This window comes from Scyliorhinus canicula, chromosome 18 (assembly GCF_902713615.1).
Source record: "Scyliorhinus canicula chromosome 18, sScyCan1.1, whole genome shotgun sequence".
NCBI lineage: Eukaryota > Metazoa > Chordata > Chondrichthyes > Carcharhiniformes > Scyliorhinidae > Scyliorhinus > Scyliorhinus canicula.
In genome coordinates, this window is record NC_052163.1 from 99,387,310 (window position 1) to 99,408,713 (window position 21,404).

Sequence of the window (21,404 nt, forward strand, 5' to 3'; positions counted from 1 at the left end):
AAGGAGTTCTATTGTCCTGGGAAAATGGGCCATTGAAATACAAACAAGCGGGGGTTTCGATCAGGCCTGGCTACCTGTGTTTCAGATACACATCAGCTCTGTATCTATCTGAGTCCTGGGTTGGCCATAATTCCCATGGTCCTTTGCAGGTGGCCATCTTAGATGGCTATATATACAAGCATATAAATTAGGAGCAGGATTAGGCCATTCAGGCCTTGAGCTTGCTCCACCATTCAATAAGATCATGGCTGATCTGATCAGGGCCTGAACTCGACTCTCCTTCCCATCCCCGATACACTTTGACTGCCTTGCCAATCAAGAATCTACCTAATTTAGCCTTAAAAATATTTAATGGCCCAGCCTCCACCCCTCTCTGGGGAAGAGAGTTCCACAGACCCACAACCCTCTGAGAGAAAACATTTCCCATTATCTCCATATTAAATGCGTGACCCCTTATTTTTAAACTGTGTCGCCTAGTTCTAGGGCGCGATCTATCGGCTGTTCACGCCGACAGGATATTCCGTCGAGCCACCGGGAAATCCCATTGACAATGGCGGGGTCAGTAAATCCCGCCACCGGAAAGCACGCAGATTGGTCAGTAAATCCCGCCTCTAGTCCCTCCCACAAGGTGGAACATCCTTTCAGCATCCACCCTGTTAAGTCTCCTCAGGATCTTACAGATTTCAATAAGATCACCTCTTATCTTCCAGTCTGTACCTTAGTGGGAATTATTAGGAAATTGTACCCCAGTGGAAATTTACTCCCTAGGAAACTGCACCCCAGTGGTGATCAACATTAATACAAGAGATGAGACAAGAGATGAAATCGCCGGGCCTCAACAGAAATGTTTGTTTCCACATTGGCCACAGGTGAGGTTCCAAAGGATTGGAGGGCAGCCAATGTTGGCTCGTTATTTAAGAAGGGTAGCAAGGATAACTTGGGAAATTATGGGCCACTGAGCTTGACGTCAGTGATAGTGAAATTATTGGGAAAGATTCTCAGAGATAGGGGGCGGGATTCTCTGTTTCTGAGACAAAGTGTTGACGCCAACGGAGAATCCGTGGACTTTTATGACAGCAAAACCGGCACCGCACCTGGACCGATTCTGCTACCGTTGAGGGGCTAGCAGCAGTGCCGCATGGAGAACACTCGATTCCACTTAAAAATGGTGCGGGATACGCCAGGTCTGTGATCAACTCTCGGGAGGCTGACAAGCTGCAGCCGCACACACACGTTACACTCCCCCCACACACGTATTGCAGCCAAAAGGATGGCACTGGTTGTGCTGGAGCGTGCCCATACAGCTGATGGGTCGTCTGGGGTGCCCTGGAACACCTATATGACCGGTGGCACCAGGTTCACAGTGGGCTGTTAGCGGTGTGCACAGCTGCATGGCTGCCTTGCCGGCTGCGGCAATGGTGCTCCGCGTCCGTCCACCCTGACTCTACAGCCCACCTCCTGGATAACCGCCACTACTCCCTCCAGCCCTGGCAGAAGCCTCCACAGCCAACAGTACAACTGTCAGCACACTATGGCCATGTTGGGCACTTTCCGTACCCCCTCTCTATCCCTCAGCAACTGCCACGCTGGTTTCACGATTTTTTAAAGCACACGTGAACCGTGCCTTCGGGAACTCGGCCCATCGGAGGTGGAGGATCGCGGACGCCCTGGAGAGTACCGGGTCAGGCCCACTAATGATATGCAATTGGTGCTGTTGGTCGTTCTGGGTGAGTGTGCTTAACACTCAATTTGGCTTTGTTTCTTTACTTAGCTCTGGAGTCGCCAGGTATCGTTAAGATACCGCCACAAATTCAAGGTGAAGTTCAAAGCAATAAAATCATACACCAATTAGTAAGTTCAAACAACTGAGTTTATTATAATACAATTATAATAACCACCCATGCACACGCTAAAAGGATTAAGCTATTCCTACCGCTAAATAAACTAATACCTATCTCGAAGGAACTGCCGGGTCAGGGAACAAGGCCTCTTGCTCTGCTCTGGTCTGCAGACTTCAGGTTGGTATAAGTTAAAAGGGGTCAGGAGTGTCTATCTCTGGTAGCGATCGTTGTGAGACACTTACTTGCTGGCGGCTGCTGTCCGAACCTCTCTCTCTCTCCTTCAGGGCCTTCTTGGCAAAAGCTGGTCGAGGTGCTGGTCCACGGAGGAGTGCTGGTCAAAGAGAGAGGAGGGCTGGAGAAGAAGACTGAACCATGTGTGGGACCTGTCTTTTATAGGTCCCAGGGATCCGCGCCCCTTTGGGCGGACTCCCTTACCTGCTTGGAATCGATTGGGTCTCTTCCCAATCGATATGTTTGAATCCTCCCAATACTGAGGCTGTTCCTTAGCTACTGGGCGGGCTCTCAGGCTCTTTGTTTTCGAACCCTGTTGGTGCCTGAGTGTCTGGTATCCTTTACAATGTTGCAGTTGCTTCCCCATTTGTGTCCACTGTATGTGAAATCATTCCATTAACATGCCAATTATCCCGGTGATTGCCTCATTAGTATGCGGAATGTTTGTTTCGGTGCTGTCTGCTTTCTTAGCAGACAGAATCCATACCTGCTAGGTGCAGCCTGCTGGCACTGCAAACATTGTCCATTTAATCCTATATGCTTTGCGTTCCTCCATTTTGTATTCAGGGAAATGGCCAACTTCGGTGGCTACAACACATGAACAGATGGGGTATAGAAGGATACACGCAGTTAGACACATGGTCAGCACAGTCTTGGAGGGTCGAAGAGTCTGTTCCTGTGCTGTACTATTCTTTGTTCTTGTTTTGTCTAACCATGTGCAATTGAGAGTCACTGACCTCAGGTGAAAAAAGGAGAAAATTGAAAACCTTTAAGAACTACAGAATGGAGGCCCAAGAATAATCTTTCTGCTTTGGTTCTTTGCAGCTTTCGAGACCCAGTGAACTGGGAGGCAGTCCTCGGAACCATCTATAGAGATGATCAAAGTTCTACAGCAGTGAAACAGAAAATAAAGAGGATCATTATTCATCCTTCATTTGAACCGTCTACACTTGACTACGATGTGGCCCTGCTGGAGTTAGCCAGTCCCGTAACATTCTCCAGGACTATCCAGCCCGTGTGTCTGCCATCGCCTACCCATGTCTTCCACACAGGAAAAAACTGCACCATTACAGGCTGGGGAGCCCTGAGTGAAGGAAACGGTGTGGGGCTAATTTATTTTTAAAGCAGCTAATTTCTGTGTTTTTAAAAAAAGGAACTCAAAAAACTGCGAGGGATCCTCACCTCGTACATCCCCGTCAGGAATTGTTTCCTGAGCGAGAGATAGGAACTGCAATATTTTTTGGTTGGTCTGCAAGGTAGATTAGTGATCAAATTGTTCCACACATGGAACTACCTTTCCTCCTTTTTTTCGCCAACAACTTGGCATATGGTGGAACTATGGCAATAAGTCCACTATGTGCAGTGAGTGGGTTCTCTCCCTCTGTAGTGCTACCCTCTGGAATTTTTGCATTTGCTGCCCTTCCTCTGTTTAATATTGATACACATACTGTAGACACTTTGCAACCATGGGAACTCCCCATGTAACATTGTGCCATTTAAATCATGGCGCTCAGCAACATGTTAAATTGATGACGTGCTACTCATTGACAGAAACAGTACCACATGATGAGGTGCTGCACTGTAATGACAGTATCCGATCCCGGGTGCTGATATGTTGGGCTCTATGTTGCCCAGGGCTCTAGCCCAGATTCGGAAGTTGTGCGTTAGACTGAGGAGTGGCACTGACTCCCTTTCAGCACAATCTGCCCATTCTCCTTTGTATTGCTTGCCTGCTCTCATTCCTTCCTCTCACAACTGAAATAATCTTCTCAGTGACTGAACAGGGTAGATCTTCATGGAATTCTGCTGGCCACTGCATTGACTGACCTCACCCATTTGGCAGCCCGACACAACTTGCTTGAAAAAGATCAAGTTCATGTTTTATCTTCGTGAAAGGTAAAATAGTAGTTTTCGGAACAGGAGTAGGCCATTTCACCCCGTGAACCTGTACTGCCCTCCAATGAGATTGTGGCTGACCTGCGTCATTAACTCCATACACCTGCCATTGCCACCTATCCGTTAATCCCTTCGTTCAACAGAAATCACTGTCAGATTTGGAATTAGCCATTGCCGTTTGTTGAAGGGAATTCCAAATTTCTACCAACCTTTTTTTTTCCAAATATTTTTATTTGATTTTTAACATTTTAAAATTTTAAATCTACCACACAACAAAGTAAAACAAAAAAAAAATCCCAAACACCCCCTTCCATCCTTCAACACCCTAGTAACTCAGAACAAAGGTCTCCCCCTACCCCACCCCCTCAGCTTTAACTCCCTCCAACAATGCCATATTCTCCTCCAAAATCCTCCCATAGATCGCTGAGGTGACTTCCCCCCGCCAGCACCCGTTCCAACAACGAGGAGGGCGTTCTAGAAATAAGTCCTTCATTTCCATCAACCCCCGCTCCGCCCATCCCCGAAACCTAGCATCCACCCTCGCCTGCTGAAACCCATGATTCCCTCGGATCGGCATCAGCTTCGACTCCGCCCCTAAACTAAAATAATAATAATAATAATCTCTTATCATCACAAGTAGGCTTCAATGAAGTTACTGTGAAAAGTCCCTTGCTGCCGAAATTGCTTCCATATATTCACCGTGACCACCGCCACCAGACTCACTGAATACTTCCCTGGGGAAAACGGGAGTGGCACTGTGGCCAGCACCTGCATCCCCGACCCAATACAGGAGCCTGCTTCCATCTTCACCCACAAAGCCTCTGGCTCCCTACTCCTACCCGACACCTTCTCAGCGTATGCCACCCTATAATAGTACATCAGATTTGGAAGGGCCAGGCCTTCTGACTGCTATCTTCGCTGACGCACTGTCATCCTTGCGACCTTACCTGCCCAGACAATCAACATAATCAACCGTTCGGTGCAGGGCAGCACGGTGGCCTAGTGGTTAGCACAGCTGCCTCACGGCGCTGAGGTCCCAGGTTCGATCCCGGCTCTGGGTCACTGTCCGTGTGGAGTTTGCACATTTTCCCTGTGTCTGCGTGGGTTTTACCCCCACAACCCAAAAATGTGCAGAGTAGGTGGATTGGCCATGCTAAATTGTCCCCTTAATTGGAAAAAATAATTTGATAATCTAAATTTATTTAAAAAAACATAATCAACCGTTCCAACCCATAAAAAACGTTTAGGGTGTAAAAGACCGGTAGGCACAGAAATAAAAATAAAAACCGTATTCACCTTTATCACCTGCACCCAGCCTGCCAATGATAGGGCAAGGCTGTCCCATCTCAACAAATCTCCCTTGACCCTACCCCCAGGCTTGTGAAATTCAATTTACAGAACCGAGCACAGTCTTGAGCCAGCTGCACCCCACATACCTAAAGTGGGTAGTCGCCACCCAAAATGGCAATCCCCCCAAACCAGTTCCTGCCACCAGAGAAGACATCAAAAAAGACTCATTCTTTTCCAGATTCATCTTATAACCTGAAAAAGCCCCCAATCTCTTGAGCAGCCTCATTATATCCCCCACTGTGGAACCCGGGTGGGAGATGTAAAACAACAAATCATTGGCATACAAAGGCACACTATTCTCCACACGCCCATTCATTATACCCTTCCCCTTATCCGAACACCTCAGTGTAATGGCCAAGAGCTCTATCGCCAGCACAAACAGGAAGAGGGACATGAGACACACCTGCCTCGTTCCCCTATTTAACCAAAAGTACCTCGAATTCACCTTTGGTTACCTATATAACAATTTGACCCATGACAGAAACTTAGGCCCAATCCCAAACGTCTCCACCGCTGCAAATAAATTACTCCACTCTACATGGTCAAATGGCTTCTCCGTGTCCAACGCCACCACCACCTCTGGTTCCTTCCCTTAAGTTGGAGAGAGCATCACAATTAACAACCGCTGCACATTCAAAGACACCTGCCTATCCTTTACAAACCCTGTCTGACCGTCCCAATCACCCGCGGAATGTACTCTCCCACCCTAAGCATCAATACCTTGGCAAGAATCTTGGCATCCACATTTAGCAGAGATGGCCAATGTGACCCACACTCCACTGAATCCTTATCTTTGTTTAATAATAGCGAAATGGATGTCTGTCCCATCGTCTCCGTGAGCGCCCCCTTAGCCACAACATCTTCAAACATCTCCACCAACAGCGTCGCCGCCTATCCAAAAACATTTTATAAAACTCCACTGGGAACCCTCCGACTCCGATGCCTTGCCCCTTTGCAATTTTCCTATCGCCGCCCGAACCTCCTGAATCCCAGAACCAACCTCTATGTACAGAAATATTTCCCAATTTCCCTCCTGAAAGGCCTGCCTCTAGCATTTAGACCATGTTCCCTTGTCCAAGACACGAAGCAACAGAAATAGGGTGGATGAAGAAACTATCAACTCCCTTTCATACCTTGAAATCTTCGATCAAATCACCAGGGATTGCAACACTGTTTGTCTAATGGAAACCAAATTGACCCAAAAGGCTAATTCTGTTTCTCTCTCCACAGATATCCGACCCGTTAAGTATTTCCAGCATTTTCTGCTTCTATATCAGATCTCCAGCATCTGCAATATATTTATTTAGTTTAATTGTAGTTTAGCCTTTGGCATCCAGTTATCATTCTCGTAAATCTGCATTCCTTCCAAGGCCAGTATATCCTTTCTAAGTTGTGGTGTTCTGAACTGATCACAGTATTCCAGATGTCATTTACCTGGCATGGTGTAGAGCCGTAGCATGACTTCTATCCCCTTTATTCTAACCTTCCAAACACAATGGCCAACATTCCAGTAACCTTTTTAATTGCTTCTTATACCTGTCCATGACATTTTACGTACATAGACCATTCATTCGCTTCAGACTGGCACTGCTTTCAATGTTTCACCATTTAGAAAATATTCTGTTCTATCCTTTTTTTTAGGTCAAAAGTGGATAATCTCACACTTGTTTACAATATAATCCATTTGTCACAGTTTTGTGCATTAACTTAATTTATGAATATCCTTTTAAATGTTCTGCTTCCACCCTGGGCGGTATGGTGGCGCACTGCTGCCTCAGGGCGCTGAGGTCCCGGGTTCGATCCCGGCCCCGGGACACTGTCCGTGTGGAATTTGCACATTCTCCCCATGTCTGCGTGGGTCTCACCCTCACAATCCAAAAAGATGAGCAAGGTAGGTGGAATGGGCATGCTAAATTACCCCTTAATTGAATGGGCACTCTAATTTTTTTTAAAAAATGCTTCCACCTACACTGCTCACAAGGCTGCCTATCTTTGTTTCATTGGCAAACCTGGATTTCTGGCTTTCTATGCCACTTAAGTTAGTAAATATGGTGAATAGCTGACGATCTGACAAAGTTCCCCATGGGAAGTCACTTGTCACATCCTGCCAATTAGATACCTGCCCCCTTATCCCTACTCTCTGCCTCTTGCCAGACAGCCAACCTCCTAACTAAGTCAATAATTTGCTCTCAATTCAACTTTAGCTTACAGTTTCTTATGAGGGATTCATCAAATATCATAAGTTAATCCATATAACTCGCATTAATAGACATTCCCCTGTCCACTACTTCGGTCATCTCTTCAAAAACATTCCATGAGGTTCAAGCACCTTTTAAAAATCCATGCCGATAATTTTCACGGTGTTGAGTCATTCCATCCTTATTTATGGTAATAAGGATATTACTAATTATTACTAATTTAGGGTATTATTATTCATTATTAATAATAATTTTCCAATAACCAAAGCAGTTTATAATGTCTGTTTTCTCTCTCTCACCTTTCATCTCAATCATGAGAACGTTAGAAGATTATAATTAGGTACTGGTAATGTTCCTTTAAAACCCTGGGATGAAAACCATCTGGACCTGGAGATTTATCTCTCTTTAATGCAATTATTTTCTTCATTGCTGTTAATTTATTTATGTTAATTTTAGTGAGTTCCTGTCCCTAATTCAGTATTAGTCCCTTGGCGTGTCTGACATGCTGTACCTTGCTCTACTTTACAAATTGATGCACGGCAGCACGGTAGTGCAGTGGTTAGCACTGCAGTCTCACGGCGCCAAGGTCCCAGCTTCGATCCCAGCTCTGGGTCACTGTCCGTGTGGAGTTTGCACACTCTCCCCGTGTTTGCGTGGGTTTCATACCCACAACACAAAGATGTGCAGGGTAAGTGGATTAGCCACGCTAAATTGCCCCTTAATTGGAAAAAATGAATTGGGTACTCTAAATTTATAAAAAGAAAAATTGTTGTAAAGTAATTATTTAATATTTAGGTTATTCCCTTATTTTCCAATGTGGTATGAGTTTTAAGAGGACCACATTGCTTTTAACTGCCCACTTTTTCCTAATCTAATTGTAAAAGTTAATTTGTGGACACAGGCAGGTCACCATGACATACTCCTACCCAGAATGCACTGAAGAAATGAAGTGTGGCCAATCCATGGTGTCGAACGGTACAGTTTGGAATCTGTGGAAAGCAGTGAACAGTTTAGAGCACATGATGCAGAACAGTTTGTAAATGAACCGTACTGACCTTGTAAATTCTAATAATAAGAATCTTTATTGTCACAATTCGGCTTACATTAACACTGTAATGTTACTGTGAAAATCCCCGAGTCGCCACATTCCGGCACCTGTTCGGGTACACTGAGGGAGAATTCAGAATGCCCAATTCACCTAACAGCACGTCTTTCAGGACTTGTCGGAGGAAACCGGAGCACCTGGAGGAAACCCACACAAATACTCCGCACAGCCAGTGATCCAAGCAGGAATCAAACCTGGGACCTGCCGCTGTGAAACAACAATGCTAACCACTGTGCTACCATGCTGCCCACTGGGGCAGACGTCAAATTTTGTACTGTACACCAGCGGTATGATGGTTTCTGCTTCAGTTAAATTGGTGATGTCTCATAGTTACACGCTTTTCTTTATTTTTCTATTTCTGTCACAGCCTCTTTACCCATCATTCTACAGAGAGCCACCGTTCAGATATTCAATCAAAGTGAATGTGTCAAGCTCTACAGTGGACCTATGACTTCACAAATGATGTGTGCTGGATTCATAGCTGGCAAAGTGGATTCCTGTCAGGTTAGTAATGTGGCCCAGTTCAAGAAAATGTCTCCTCAGTTCTCCAATGTACTTCAATGTGTTTGCCACTGGGGTTATTTATTCTCTGAATATTTGGATTTGTTAATCCATACTAGAGCCCCTGGATGACCAGGATCAAACATTGCCTTCCACCTTTGGGAGCAGGAACTGCTGAGTTCTGATGAGATGAACACTTCTCTCTGCTTGCAATAGTCTTGAATGTGATGAGCTTGAGTGTTCATATTGTCACTTGCAATACCTGTGTATCTAGCCAACTAAATCTGATTTATATAGACTACAACCAATTCAATTACTTATACTTCGATAACATTACCGTCAATTATTTTGGCAAGTATTGAAATATGCCCCCCCACTATCTGCTTCCTTCTATCATCCTGTATCTGTTCTCCCTCCCACTATCGCACCCCTACCCCATCTGCCACCTCTTAATCATGCCCCCTCTCAACACCTGTCCTCTCGCATCACCTGTCCCCTCTCATCAACCGTGCTTTCCCCCTATCCATTTAGTCCCAGTGTCCGCTGTGGTTTAGTGGGTAGCACCTCAGAGTCAAGAGGTAGTGCACAAAAACAAACAAAGCCAACACTCCAGTGCTGTGCTGAGGCAGTGCGACCCTGTCAGAGGTGCCATCTTCCGGGTATGGCGTTAAGGCCCTGCCTGCCCTCTCAGATGGATACAAAAGATCCCGTGGCACTAATTTGAAGAAGAGTTTTCCATGGCGCCTTGGGTAATATTTCTCCCTCAAATCAACATCACAACCCCCCCGCCCCAATTATCTGGTCATTATCACATTGCTGTTGTGGGAGCTTGCTGTGCCCATCAACGGTGACTACCCTTGAATAGTACTTAATTGGCTGTAAAGTGCTTTGGAACGTTCTGGGATTGGAAAGGTGCATTGGAAAAGCAAGTATTTCTTTTCCTGTTCCGGCTCCTCACCCCATCCTTTCCCTCCCACTGACCAGAACCTGAACTTACAGGGTAGCTTAAATGGAGACTGATAGTGTGAAATGACTCAGCTGCCTGAGGTACATCACCCACTTCACTCCCCCCACTCCCCATCCCCCAAACGACCGTGATGTTCAAATTTCACATGATTGCCCGAATTCAGAATTATTCTCATCAGAGAAAAAGGTCAATTTGACTGATCTTGATTTGCCAGAAAGACTCTATAGGTTTCCATTGCCACATCTGATTGTCTCTTGTGAGAAGTATTTCCCAACCATTTTCTGACTTGAGCTCTCTTTGTTTGAAGAATAGGGTGTGATAGCTCAGCCCAAGCCATTTATCACACCAGAGGGAAGGGGAAGGAAGATGCGTTCATAATGTGGCCAACAGGTTGACGATCAACCTGCAAACTCATTGCAGCCTGCCAATGACAGGCAGTAAGCCTGGGAGAGACTCCTGGTCAGCTAAGCTCGGTGCGGAGTGGCGCCCCTCTAGATATAAGCCTCTGGTGACAGGCTAGAAACCTGTTGCAGGTAAAAACTCACTATGGAGGCAGATGAAAGTCTGCGGAAAGAGAAGCAACGGCAAACAAAAGGGAAGGGAGAGGGAAAACGGGAGAGGATGGATAGGATAGAAAGGGGAAGGGGAAATGCTAGAGGAGGAATGAGATGAGGATGCAAGGGGGAGGGTTTGAGAAGGAGAGGGAAGGGAGGGATGAGGGAAATGAAAGGGGAAAGCAGAGAAGAGCCCAATGGGCTTGCAGACGTCACATTTGAGGAGACGGGCTGCCTCCTCTCCAAGCAGCAGTGGTGATCATGGGGAGGACATAACCCAGTCCAGTGACCCTGGTGGGATGGAACTGGCTCCACTGGATCGATCCCATATCAAACAGCACAGGCTGCTCGGCGAGCTCAAAGCGCTCTTTAACTTCAGAAAACACTTCAGCAGCAGGTTTGAGTGAGCCAGGGATGTTTATGCATTGATTTTGTGGAGCTAAAGACAGGGAAGAGTAACTCAGTCACTAGGGCAAGTGAGGGGAAAACCGGGATTTCATTACTGAGCTCAGAAGGCTTGCTGCAACGTCAAACCTTGCTCTGCTTCTGCTCCAGTTTGGGAAGCCCTGAATGTTTTAGGATGGGTATTAATTCCTGGTCTGTGCCCTTTTCTCCCAGGGCGATTCCGGTGGGCCGATGGTTTGTGAGGAGTCGCCAGGCAAATGGTTCCTGGCCGGTATCGTGAGCTGGGGAGAAGGCTGTGCCCAACCAAACAAACCTGGTATCTACACAAGAGTAACCGCAATCCGGGACTGGGTCCAGCTTATAATGTCACAGACCGACACAAGTATTCTTCCCACAGAGACCAGTGCGGAACAGACACCTTCAGTAAATAAAAGCACTGATGTCCCTAAATCACAATTAGGTGGGTGTTCACACTGATCATTGGCTGTGAGAGTGAGTGGGGGGGGGGGGGGGGGGGGGATCAGATTAATCACTATGCCTGACTTGAAGGCTCATGTACACTGTGTATGTGTGCTTTACAGATTGTCTGTTTTGTGTATGAAAGGACCAGGTTATTGATCCAGCTAGTGCCACTAATGCTTGACATTCCTTGCATCCCAATTTCCTGATTTCCTCTTTCAACGCTTCTCTGTCAATGGAGGGAAATCATTACCCCCATCACTATCAGAGAGTGGGCTATTGGTGGCTGAGGTATGGGCGGCATGGTAGCGCAGTGGTTAGCACTGTTGCTTCAAAGCACCAGGGTCCCAGGTCCGATTCCGGCTTGGGTCACTGTCTATGCGGAGTCTGCACATTCTCCCTATGTCTGCATGGGTTTCCTCCGGGAGCTCTGGTTTCCTCCCACACGTCCTGAAAGACGTGCTTGTTAGGTGAATTCTGAATTCTCCCTCAATGTACTCAAACAGGCCCGGAGTGTGGCGACTAGGGGATTTTCACAGTAACTTCATTGCAGTGTTAATGTAAGCCTACTTGTGACTATTAATAAAGAATATTATTATTATTGTATCGGGTGCATCGTGGGAGAGGCCCAAAACAGGTTTCACATCAGGCGCCGAGTTGATTGTGAGTTACCAGACTCGCTACACCTGGCACAATCTAAATCGCTGGACGTGATCCAGAAAACCAATAGGCTCATCTAAATATGCAAGGCCATATGAGGCCGCATTCTCCCAGCTCCCGGGTGTCGCCAGCCGCACCGCTGATGCCTCACTCGGGCGTGCTTTAGTATTGGTCTCCACTGGCCACTGGTCAGGGGGTTCAGAGGCCTTTGGAGCCCCCCCCAGGGGGTGGATGACAGGGCAAGGTAATGCCTCCTGCCACCCTTTGTGATAAGTTTGCATTGCCAATGTGCTTGGGTGCCAAGGGCAGGGCCTGAGGGAGGCCATGCCAATGGAAGGGGGGTGAACGAGTATGAAGGGTGGGAGGTTAAGGGGGGTCATGAAGAGTGGAGGGAGAGCCTGAAAGTGGGGGTGACTGAAAGGAGGTCTCAAAGTGAGAGGGGCCCTCAGCAACCCCATAACGGGGTATGCTCAGTCGCCGCGGGTGGGGGGGGCCTATGCCCACAAGGAAATATGGGTTGGGGCAGGGTCACCCTCATGCTTGGGTGGTAGGTGGAGGCTCACGCTAACTTTTAGTGAAAGAGGGGGGAAGTTGCCCCTCCGGGGTTGAGAGTTGAAGGTGTTGCCCATGCCTGCGAGGTGGAAGTTGCATTGTCCGTGGGTGGGAGTGAGCGGGACCCGCAACCTCACTTTCAGACCGGCGCACCCTTTCAAATGGGCGCACCGATCTTTAGTTGACTTTAGTTCCCCACTACAGGAAAAGATTCTAAATGTGGGGTTTACTGGTGAGAAACTCTCCAAGCTCCAAAAAAATGTCTTAAGTGTGGCTGAATACAGATCTGGGCCTCACCAAAAAGCGGACGGGAATCAACCTGCCAAAACTGCTCAAAAAGAGACAGTAATTTTTGGGGTAAATTTCGCCCTAAGTCACACGACCCCTTGTTCCCCATTGATCCACCAGTGGAAACAATCTTTCACTATTTTACCACCATGTCGCCAGGTTTCACTCATTCCTATACTAACTGTTTTTGCTCTGCACTGCTCACACTCACCATATTGCTGCTGATTCTCTCGATCAGCTGGGCCTCCTGTGCACCATCCTCCATCTTATTCCTTAATTGCTCTACCCACTCCTCCACCCCAAACAAAGAATAAAGAGAGTCTGCTGTAATTCTTCCCTCAATTTCCCATAACTCCTCCAAGTTTAAGTGGTGGTGGTGGGCTGGACTGGGGGTTTCTTGGACACAATGGTGCACATCAAAGGAAGTGATTAGGGGATGCGTAAAATCTCAAATTCATGTTCCTCTTCCATCTTTTAGAAGTTCACTGTACAGCCTCTACTTTCAAGTGTTCTAGCAACAGTTGTATTGATAAACACAACGCAGAATGCGACGGCATCATAGACTGTGTCACAAGGTCTGATGAGGAAAACTGCAGTGAGTACAATTATTTCATCTCTCTAAGGGGGCTAGAAAATGTAATTTAGGGACAGAAATCCGTTCCCTGATAACAGAGGCCCATCATTAAACACCCTCCACTCCTGGATCTTTGAAGGATTTTCTCCATTGTTAATCTAACAAAGCTCGAGAGTAACATCAAACTCTTCTGAAACCTCATAGGAACATCCAGGAACAGGTGTAGGCCCGTCAGTGCCTCGAGCCTGATCCGTCTCATTGTTCAACCTTCCCAACTTGGTTTGTAGCTCTCCTGGCCTAACGAAAATCTGTCAGCAGCAATTGATCCCAGTCTCAGCGGCTTTTTGGGAGGGTTAAAGCCAGGTTTCCACCACTCTTTGTGAAAGAAAGATTATCAAGATGCATCCTTCTCCCTACCGCCCAGCGATAGTGACATTATTGGAAACTCAATCAGTTCTTCAACAATAAACGAGGACATCTGATAAAGTAAGTTGTTAGCACTTCAATAGAGGACAGATGAATGTTCTTCAAAAACTCACCACCATGATGCGTGCTTATGATCTAATACAGTGTTATTCAAACTTTTTTTCCGGGGACCCATTTTTACCAACCGGCCAACCTTCGGGACCCAACCCAGCCGACCTTCGCGACGCATGTTGGCCGACCGTTGCGACCCACGCCGGCCGACCTTCACGACCCACGCCAGCCGACCTGCGCGACCCACGCTGCCGGTCCCACGCTCCTCCAATGGAACCTGTTGGATGAGGGTGAAGCCTTCTGGTGTCGGAAAGATGGGAGTCTCCATCTGTCCAAAGTTCTGAATTTTTTTCCTGTAAAATTTTATCAAATAAACCCCCTCCCTGAACCTGTAAAAAAAATGAAGAAAATAGATGAAAAAAAATGAATAAAACCCCCCCGAACTTGTGTAAAAAAATGAATAAAATAAATGAAAAAAATAAAAATTAAATGAATAAAATAAATGAATAAATAAATAAAAACCACTACAGAACTTGTAAAACAAAAAGCTGCAACCGTTTAAAAAAATAGCGGCAGCACTGCGCATGTGTGCCCGATTATGAGCGTGCATGTACGCCAATCATCGTGCGCGCATGCGCAATGCGGCCAAATTTTTTTTTTTAACATGTTCGCGGCCGCTTGCAGCCGGCATTATGAAAAGCCGGCTGTGCGCGGGGATTTGTGCGACCGGGAGTGCCACGGACAAAGGCTCCGCAACCCTCTCGACACCCGTCCCCGACTTTGAAGAACACTGATCTAATATGATTGCATTCCCTCTATCACAATTCCTGGGTTTCTATCTCTGTCTTAACACACACTCAGTTACTTGGCCTTCACAGCCTTCTGTAGCAATAAGTTCCACAGATTCACCACCCTCTGGCTGAAGAAATTCCTCCGCATCTCAATGGTGATACCACTATCACCATTCCTGGGTATGTCCTGAATCACCGGCAGGACAGACCCAGCAGAGGTGGTGGCACAATGGTATACAGTCAGGAGGGAGTTGCTCTGGAAGTTCTTAATATCGACCCTGGGCCCCATGAAATCTCATAGCTTCAGGTTAAACATGGGCAAAAAAACCTCCTACTGATTATTACGTGCTGGCCACCATAAGCTGATAAATCAGTATTCCTCCATGTTGAACACCACTTGGATGAAGCACTGAGGGTGGCAAGAGTACAGAATATGCTCTGGGTGGGGGAACTTCAATGTGCATCACTAAGAGTGGCTCAGTAGTATCACCACAGACCGAGCTGGCTGGGTCCTAAAGGACATAGCTCATAGACTGGGACTGCAGCAGGTGGTGAGGGAACCAACAAGAGGGAAAAACATACTTGACCACATCCTCAACAATCTGCCTGCTGCAGATGCATCTGTCCATGATAGCATCAGTAGAGGTGACCACCACACCTTCCTTGTGGAGACAAAGTCCTGTCTTCACATTGAGGATACCCTCCAATGTGTTGTGTGGCACCGTGCTAAATGGGATTCGGACAGCTCTAGCAACTCAAGACTTGGCATCCATGAGGTGCTGTGGGCCATCAGCAGCAGCAGAATTGTATTCAACCACACTCTGTAACCTCATGACCCGGAATATCCCCTACTCTACCATTACTACCAAGCCAGGTGATCAACCCTGGTTCAATGAAGATTGCAGGAGAGCATGCCAGGAACAACACCAGGCATACCGAAAAATGAGGTGTCAACCTGTGAAACTGCAACACAGGACTACCTGTGTGCCAAACAGAATAAGCAGCAAGTAATAGACAGAGCTAAGTGATTCCACAATGAACGCATTAGATCTAATCTCTGTAGTCCAGCCATGAATGGTGGGTTGGCGGACAATTCAACAACTCACTGGAGGAGGAGGCTCCACAAAATTCTCATCCTCATTGATGGAGGAGCCCAGTGTATTTGTGAAAAGACAAGGCTGAGGCATTCGCAACAGTCTTCAGCCAGAAGGGCCGAGTGGATAATCCATCTTGACCTCCTCCGGAGGTCCCCAGCATCACAGATGTCAGTCTTCAGCCAATACGGTTCACTCCACGTGGTATCGAGAAATGGCTGAGAGCACTGGTTACTGCAAAGGCTATGGGCCCTGACAATATCCCGGCAATAGTACTGAAAACTTGTGCTCCAGAACTTGCGACACCCTAGCCAAGCTGTTCCAGTACAACTACAACACTGGCATCTACCCAGCAATGTGGAAAATTGCGGCCTGTACACAAGAAACAGAATAAATCTAACCCAGCCAATTATCGCCCATGCTGCCCTATCAGTCTACTCTCCATCATCAGCAAAGTGATGGAAGGAGTCATCAACAGTCCTATCAAGTGGCACTTACTCAGCAATAACCTGATCACGGATTAGAGTTAAGGGTAATGTGCGGGTTCAGTCGGCAGTTAAGAAGGCAAATGCAATGTTAACATTCATGTCAAGAGTGCTAGAATATAAGCCCAAGGATGTACTTCTGAGGCTGCATAAGGCCCAGGTCAGACCCCATTTGGAGTATTGTGAGCAGTTTTGGGCCCCATATCTAAGGAAGGATGTGCTGGCCTTGGAAAGGGTCCAGAGGAGGTTCACAAGAATGATCCCTGGAATGAAGAATTTGTCGTATGAGGAACGTTTGAGGACTCTGGGTCTGTACCGGTTGGAGTTTAGAAGGATGAGAGGGGATTTTATTGAAACTTACAAGATACTGCGAGACCTGGATAAAGTGGATGTGGAGAGGATGTTTCCACTTGTAGGAAAAACTAGAACCAGAGGACACCATCTCAGACTAAAGGGACAATCCTTTAAAACAGAGATGAGGAGGAATTTCTTCAGCCAGAGGGTGGTGAATCTGTGGAACTCTTTGGCGCAAAAGGATGTGGAGGTCAATTTACTGGTTCCTGATTAATAAGGGGATCAGGGGTAATGGGGAGAAGGCAGGTGAATGGGGATGAGAAAATATCAGCCATGATTGAATGGCGGAGCAGACTCGATGGGCCAAGTGGCCTAATTCTGCTCCTATGTCTTATGGTCTAATGGATGCTCAGTTTGGGTTCTGCCAGTGTCACTCAGCTCCTAACCTCATTACAGCCTTGGTTCAAACATGGACAAAATAGCTGAGCTCCAGAGGTGAGATTAATGCCAGAGGTGAGATGAGGGTGACTGCCCTTGACATCAAGACAGCATTTGACCGAGTATGGCATCAAGGAAATGAGGAAAACTCTCCGCTGTTAATACCCGGCACAAAGGAAGATGGTTGTGGTGGTTGGAGGTCAATCATCTCAGCTCCAGGACACCATTGCAGGAGTTCCTCAGGGTAGTGTCCTCGGCCCAACCAAGTTCAGCTGCTTCATCAATGACCTTCCTTCTATCATGAGGTCAGAAGTGGGATATTCGCAGATGACTGCACAATGTTCAGCACCATTTGTGACTCCTCAGATAATGAAGCTGTTCATTTCCAAATGCAACAAGACCTGGACAACATCCAGGCTTGGGCTGACAATTGGCAAGTTACATTTTGCCAGGTAATGACTCTCTCCTACAAGAAAGGATCTAACCATCATCTCTTGACATTCAATGACATTGCCATTGCTGAATCCCCCCCCCGATCAACATCCTGGGGGTTACCATTGACCAGAAACTGAACTAGACTAGCTAAATTAATAATGTGGCTACCAAAGCAGGTGAGTAACTCATCTCCTGACCCCGAAAGCCTGTCCATCATCTACAAAGCACAAGTCAGGAGTGTAATGGAATACTCTCCACTTGCCTGGGTGAGTGCAGCTCCAACAACACTCAAGAACCTCATCCAAGACAAAACAGCCCGCTTGATTGCTCTCCTTCCACATTCAAACCTTCCACCACTGACAAACAGCGGCAGCTGTGTGTACCATCTACAAGATTCACTGCAGTAACTCACCAAGGTTCCTTAGATCAGTGTTCTTCAAACCTTTTTTCCGGGGACTCATTTTTACCAACTGGCCAACCTTCGAGACCCAACCCGGCCGACCTTCGGGACCCAACCCGGCCGACCTTCGCGACCCACACTGGCTGACCTTCGTGACCCACGCCGGCCGACATGAGCGACCCACCATTTTCTCTTCCCTTGTTTGCTGCTGATAAAAATGGAGGAAATGGTTTTGGGTCCCTTTGGCCCTCGTACACACTCCTCCAATGGAACCTGTTGGATGAAGGTGAAGCCTTCCGGTGTTGGAAAGTATGGAGTCTCCATCTGTCCAAAGTTCTGCATTTCTTCCGTAAAATTTTATTAAATAAAACCCCCCCCCCGTGAACTTGCAAAAAAAATTAAATGAATAAAATAAATGAATAAATAATGGTTCCAGAGGAACAGTACACAGATGAGCATGGAAATACCATTGTGAAAAAGGTAATGCAAGAATGAGTATGACTAATCATGATTTGCATTCCTTTTATTCTCATATAGATGGAGACAGGAACATTACACACATAAACTACTTACTTCATTGCACCTTTTAAAATTACTCCAGGTAATCAAGGAACAATGAAGTGAAATGATAAATTGTGCATGCACAAGTAGGGGATTAAGCTGAGACCGTTTAAAAAAATAACGGCCGCACTGCGCATGCGCATAGTTTTGCGCCTGCGTGCCGATGATGGTGCGCGCATATGCAATGGGGATGAATTTTTTCTATATCCACGGCCATTTTAAAGGCCGCTTGCAGCCGGCGTTACTAAAAGCCGGCTGCTGCGTGGGGATGTGTGCGATCGGGAGCGCCGCAGACAAAGGTTCCGCGACCCTCCCGACACCCGCCCCGACCCACCGAGTTTGAAGAACACTGTCTTAGATAGCACCTTCCAAACCCACGACCACTACTATCTAGAAGGACAAGAGCAGCAGACATAAGGGAACCCCACCACCTGCAGGTTCCCCTCCAAGTCACTCACCGTCCTGACTTGGAAATATATCGCCGTTCCTTTACTGTCACTTGGGCAAAATGTTGGAACTCCTTCCCTAACAGCATTGTGGGTGCACCTACAGCTCAGGGACTGCAGTGGTCAAAGAAGGCAACTGACCACCACCGTATGAAGAGCAATTAGGGATGGGCAATAAATGATGGCCTAGCCAGCAAAGCCCACATCCCGCAAATGAACTTATAAAAAATATTGGGCTCCATCTCACCGGTGTTCAATGTTGCTGTCAAGTTTTCCAGTGCTGAGTGTTGAGGAAGTGGGTTGGCTACAGAAGGACTTGGACAGGCTAGGAAAATGGACAAAATAGTGGCAATTGGAATACAATGTGGAAAAGTGTGAGGTTATGCACTTTGGTAGAAAGAATAGATGCGTAGACTATTTTCTAAATGGGGAAAGGCTTCAGAAATCTGAAGCACAAAGGGACTTGGGAGTCCTAGTTCAGGATTCTCTCAAGGTTAACATGCAGGTTCAGTTGGCAGTTAGGAAGGCAAATTTATTTTGAGAGGGCTAGAATACAAGAGCAAGGATGTATTGCTGAGGCTGTATAAGGCCCAGGTCAGACCCCATGTGGAATATTGTGAGCAGTTTTGGGCCCCATATCGAAGGAAGGATGTGCAGGCCTTGGAGGGGGTCCAGAAGAGGTTCACAAGAATGATCCCAGGAATTAAGGACTTGTCATATGAGGAGTGGTTGAGAACTTGGAGTCTGTACTCGATGGAGTTTAGAAGGATGAGTGGGATCTCATTGAAATTTATAGAATACTGAGAGGCCTAGTGAGAATGAACATGGAGAGGATGTTTCCACTGAAGGAGAGACTAGAGCCCAAGGGCACAGCCTCAGACTGAAGGGACGAACCTTAAAAATTGAGAGGAGGAGGAATTTCTTCAGCCTGAGGGTGGTGAATCTGTGGAACACATTGTTGCAGAAGACTGTGGAGGCCAAGTGATTTAGTGACTTTAAGACAGAGATAGATAGGTTCTTGATTAATAAAGGGATCAGGGGTTACGGGGAGAAGCAGGAGAATGGGGATGAGAAACATATCAGGCATGATCGAATGGTGCAGCAGACGCAATGGGCTGAGTGGCCTAATTCTGCCCTTACATCTTGTGGTCATAGGGTCTTATGCACGGAACACAGTAACTGAGTCCAGTTTTCTTTGTAGACTGTGGAACTGCACCTCTGATGGTTGGTACGAGGATTGTGGGTGGAGTGAGCAGTGCTCCTGGAGAATTTCCTTGGCAACTCAGTCTGCAGATTTTGTACAGTGGACATATGTGTGGTGGCACATTAATAGCGCCAAACTGGGTGGTCACTGCAGCTCATTGCTTCTTCAAGTAAGTGAACAGCTCACAGGCAGCAAAATGGATCCGCTTACCGTATGAACTAATTCAGAATAGGTGACATCACTCTTTAAAAACAACAGGACGTATATAAACTAATTCATAACCATCAACAAAGTGGGCACAGACCACAGCAGATAACACACTGACCCACAGCAGTGAACACACTGACCCACAGCCGTGAACACAGTGACCCACAGTAGTGAACACACTGACCCACAGCAGTGAACACACTGACCCACAGCAGTGAACACACTGACCCACAGCCGTGAACACAGTGACCCACAGTAGTGAACACACTGACCCACAGCAGTGAACACACTGACCCACAGCAGTGAACACAGTGTCCCACAGTAGTGAACACAGTGTCCCACAGTAGTGAACACACTGACCCACAGCAGTTGTTTTTGAAAACTCACCACTATTCTTAGAATTCCCGCTATACCAAAAAGGGCCAATATTCTAAATGGTGAACAGGGATTCTCACTGCCTGACTCCAATGCAGGCTTCGGTGGGTGCTATTCAGGTCAAACTATATTTTCAAGTTATCCCCCAGTATAACCCATACCTTCACCGAAGATTTTATCTACTTACCACTTAGTAGCATCGATGTCCTGGGTCCTGCATTGCTAAGTAAGTAAAGTAGACTTTAGGAAAAAAACACTTTTCCAGGTTAAGTTAAGTTATTTTATTATTATATTTTTTCTTTTAAAAGCTGCAAACATTTCTTTACAGAAAGGTAAAAAGATCTTGCTTCTGGATCCTGCTGGTTGGTTGTAGGGACCTTCAGGCCCACCTTGACACTCAATCTTCTTTAAATTCTGGTTATTTTGGGATGTATTCGCTGGTTAGCTCTGTTGCTGTGTCTTGTTGATCCATGTACTGAGCTATAAGAGCTAACTCTGCTAGCTATCTCTAAGCTGACTCTGACTCCTGTTTAAATTCTAGTCTTCCTTAGATGTATAACTGTTTAAACTCGGCTGCTTGCCTTGTCTTTCCCATGACCGAGCTCTGTCTCTCTCT

The 21,404-nt window shown here is 46.7% G+C and overlaps 1 protein-coding gene across 1 annotated transcript in view; it reads left to right on the forward strand.

Annotated features, from left to right (window-relative positions):
• tmprss9 (transmembrane serine protease 9) overlaps positions 1–21,404 on the forward strand; it is a 57,388-nt gene that overhangs the window by 23,611 nt on the left and 12,373 nt on the right. Inside the window, exons 6-10 of the mRNA XM_038778262.1 lie at positions 2,898–3,172; positions 8,989–9,125; positions 11,262–11,508; positions 13,486–13,602; positions 20,204–20,375. Coding sequence (XP_038634190.1) covers positions 2,898–3,172; positions 8,989–9,125; positions 11,262–11,508; positions 13,486–13,602; positions 20,204–20,375 — 948 coding nt within the window. The remainder of the gene's footprint in view (positions 1–2,897; positions 3,173–8,988; positions 9,126–11,261; positions 11,509–13,485; positions 13,603–20,203; positions 20,376–21,404) is intronic.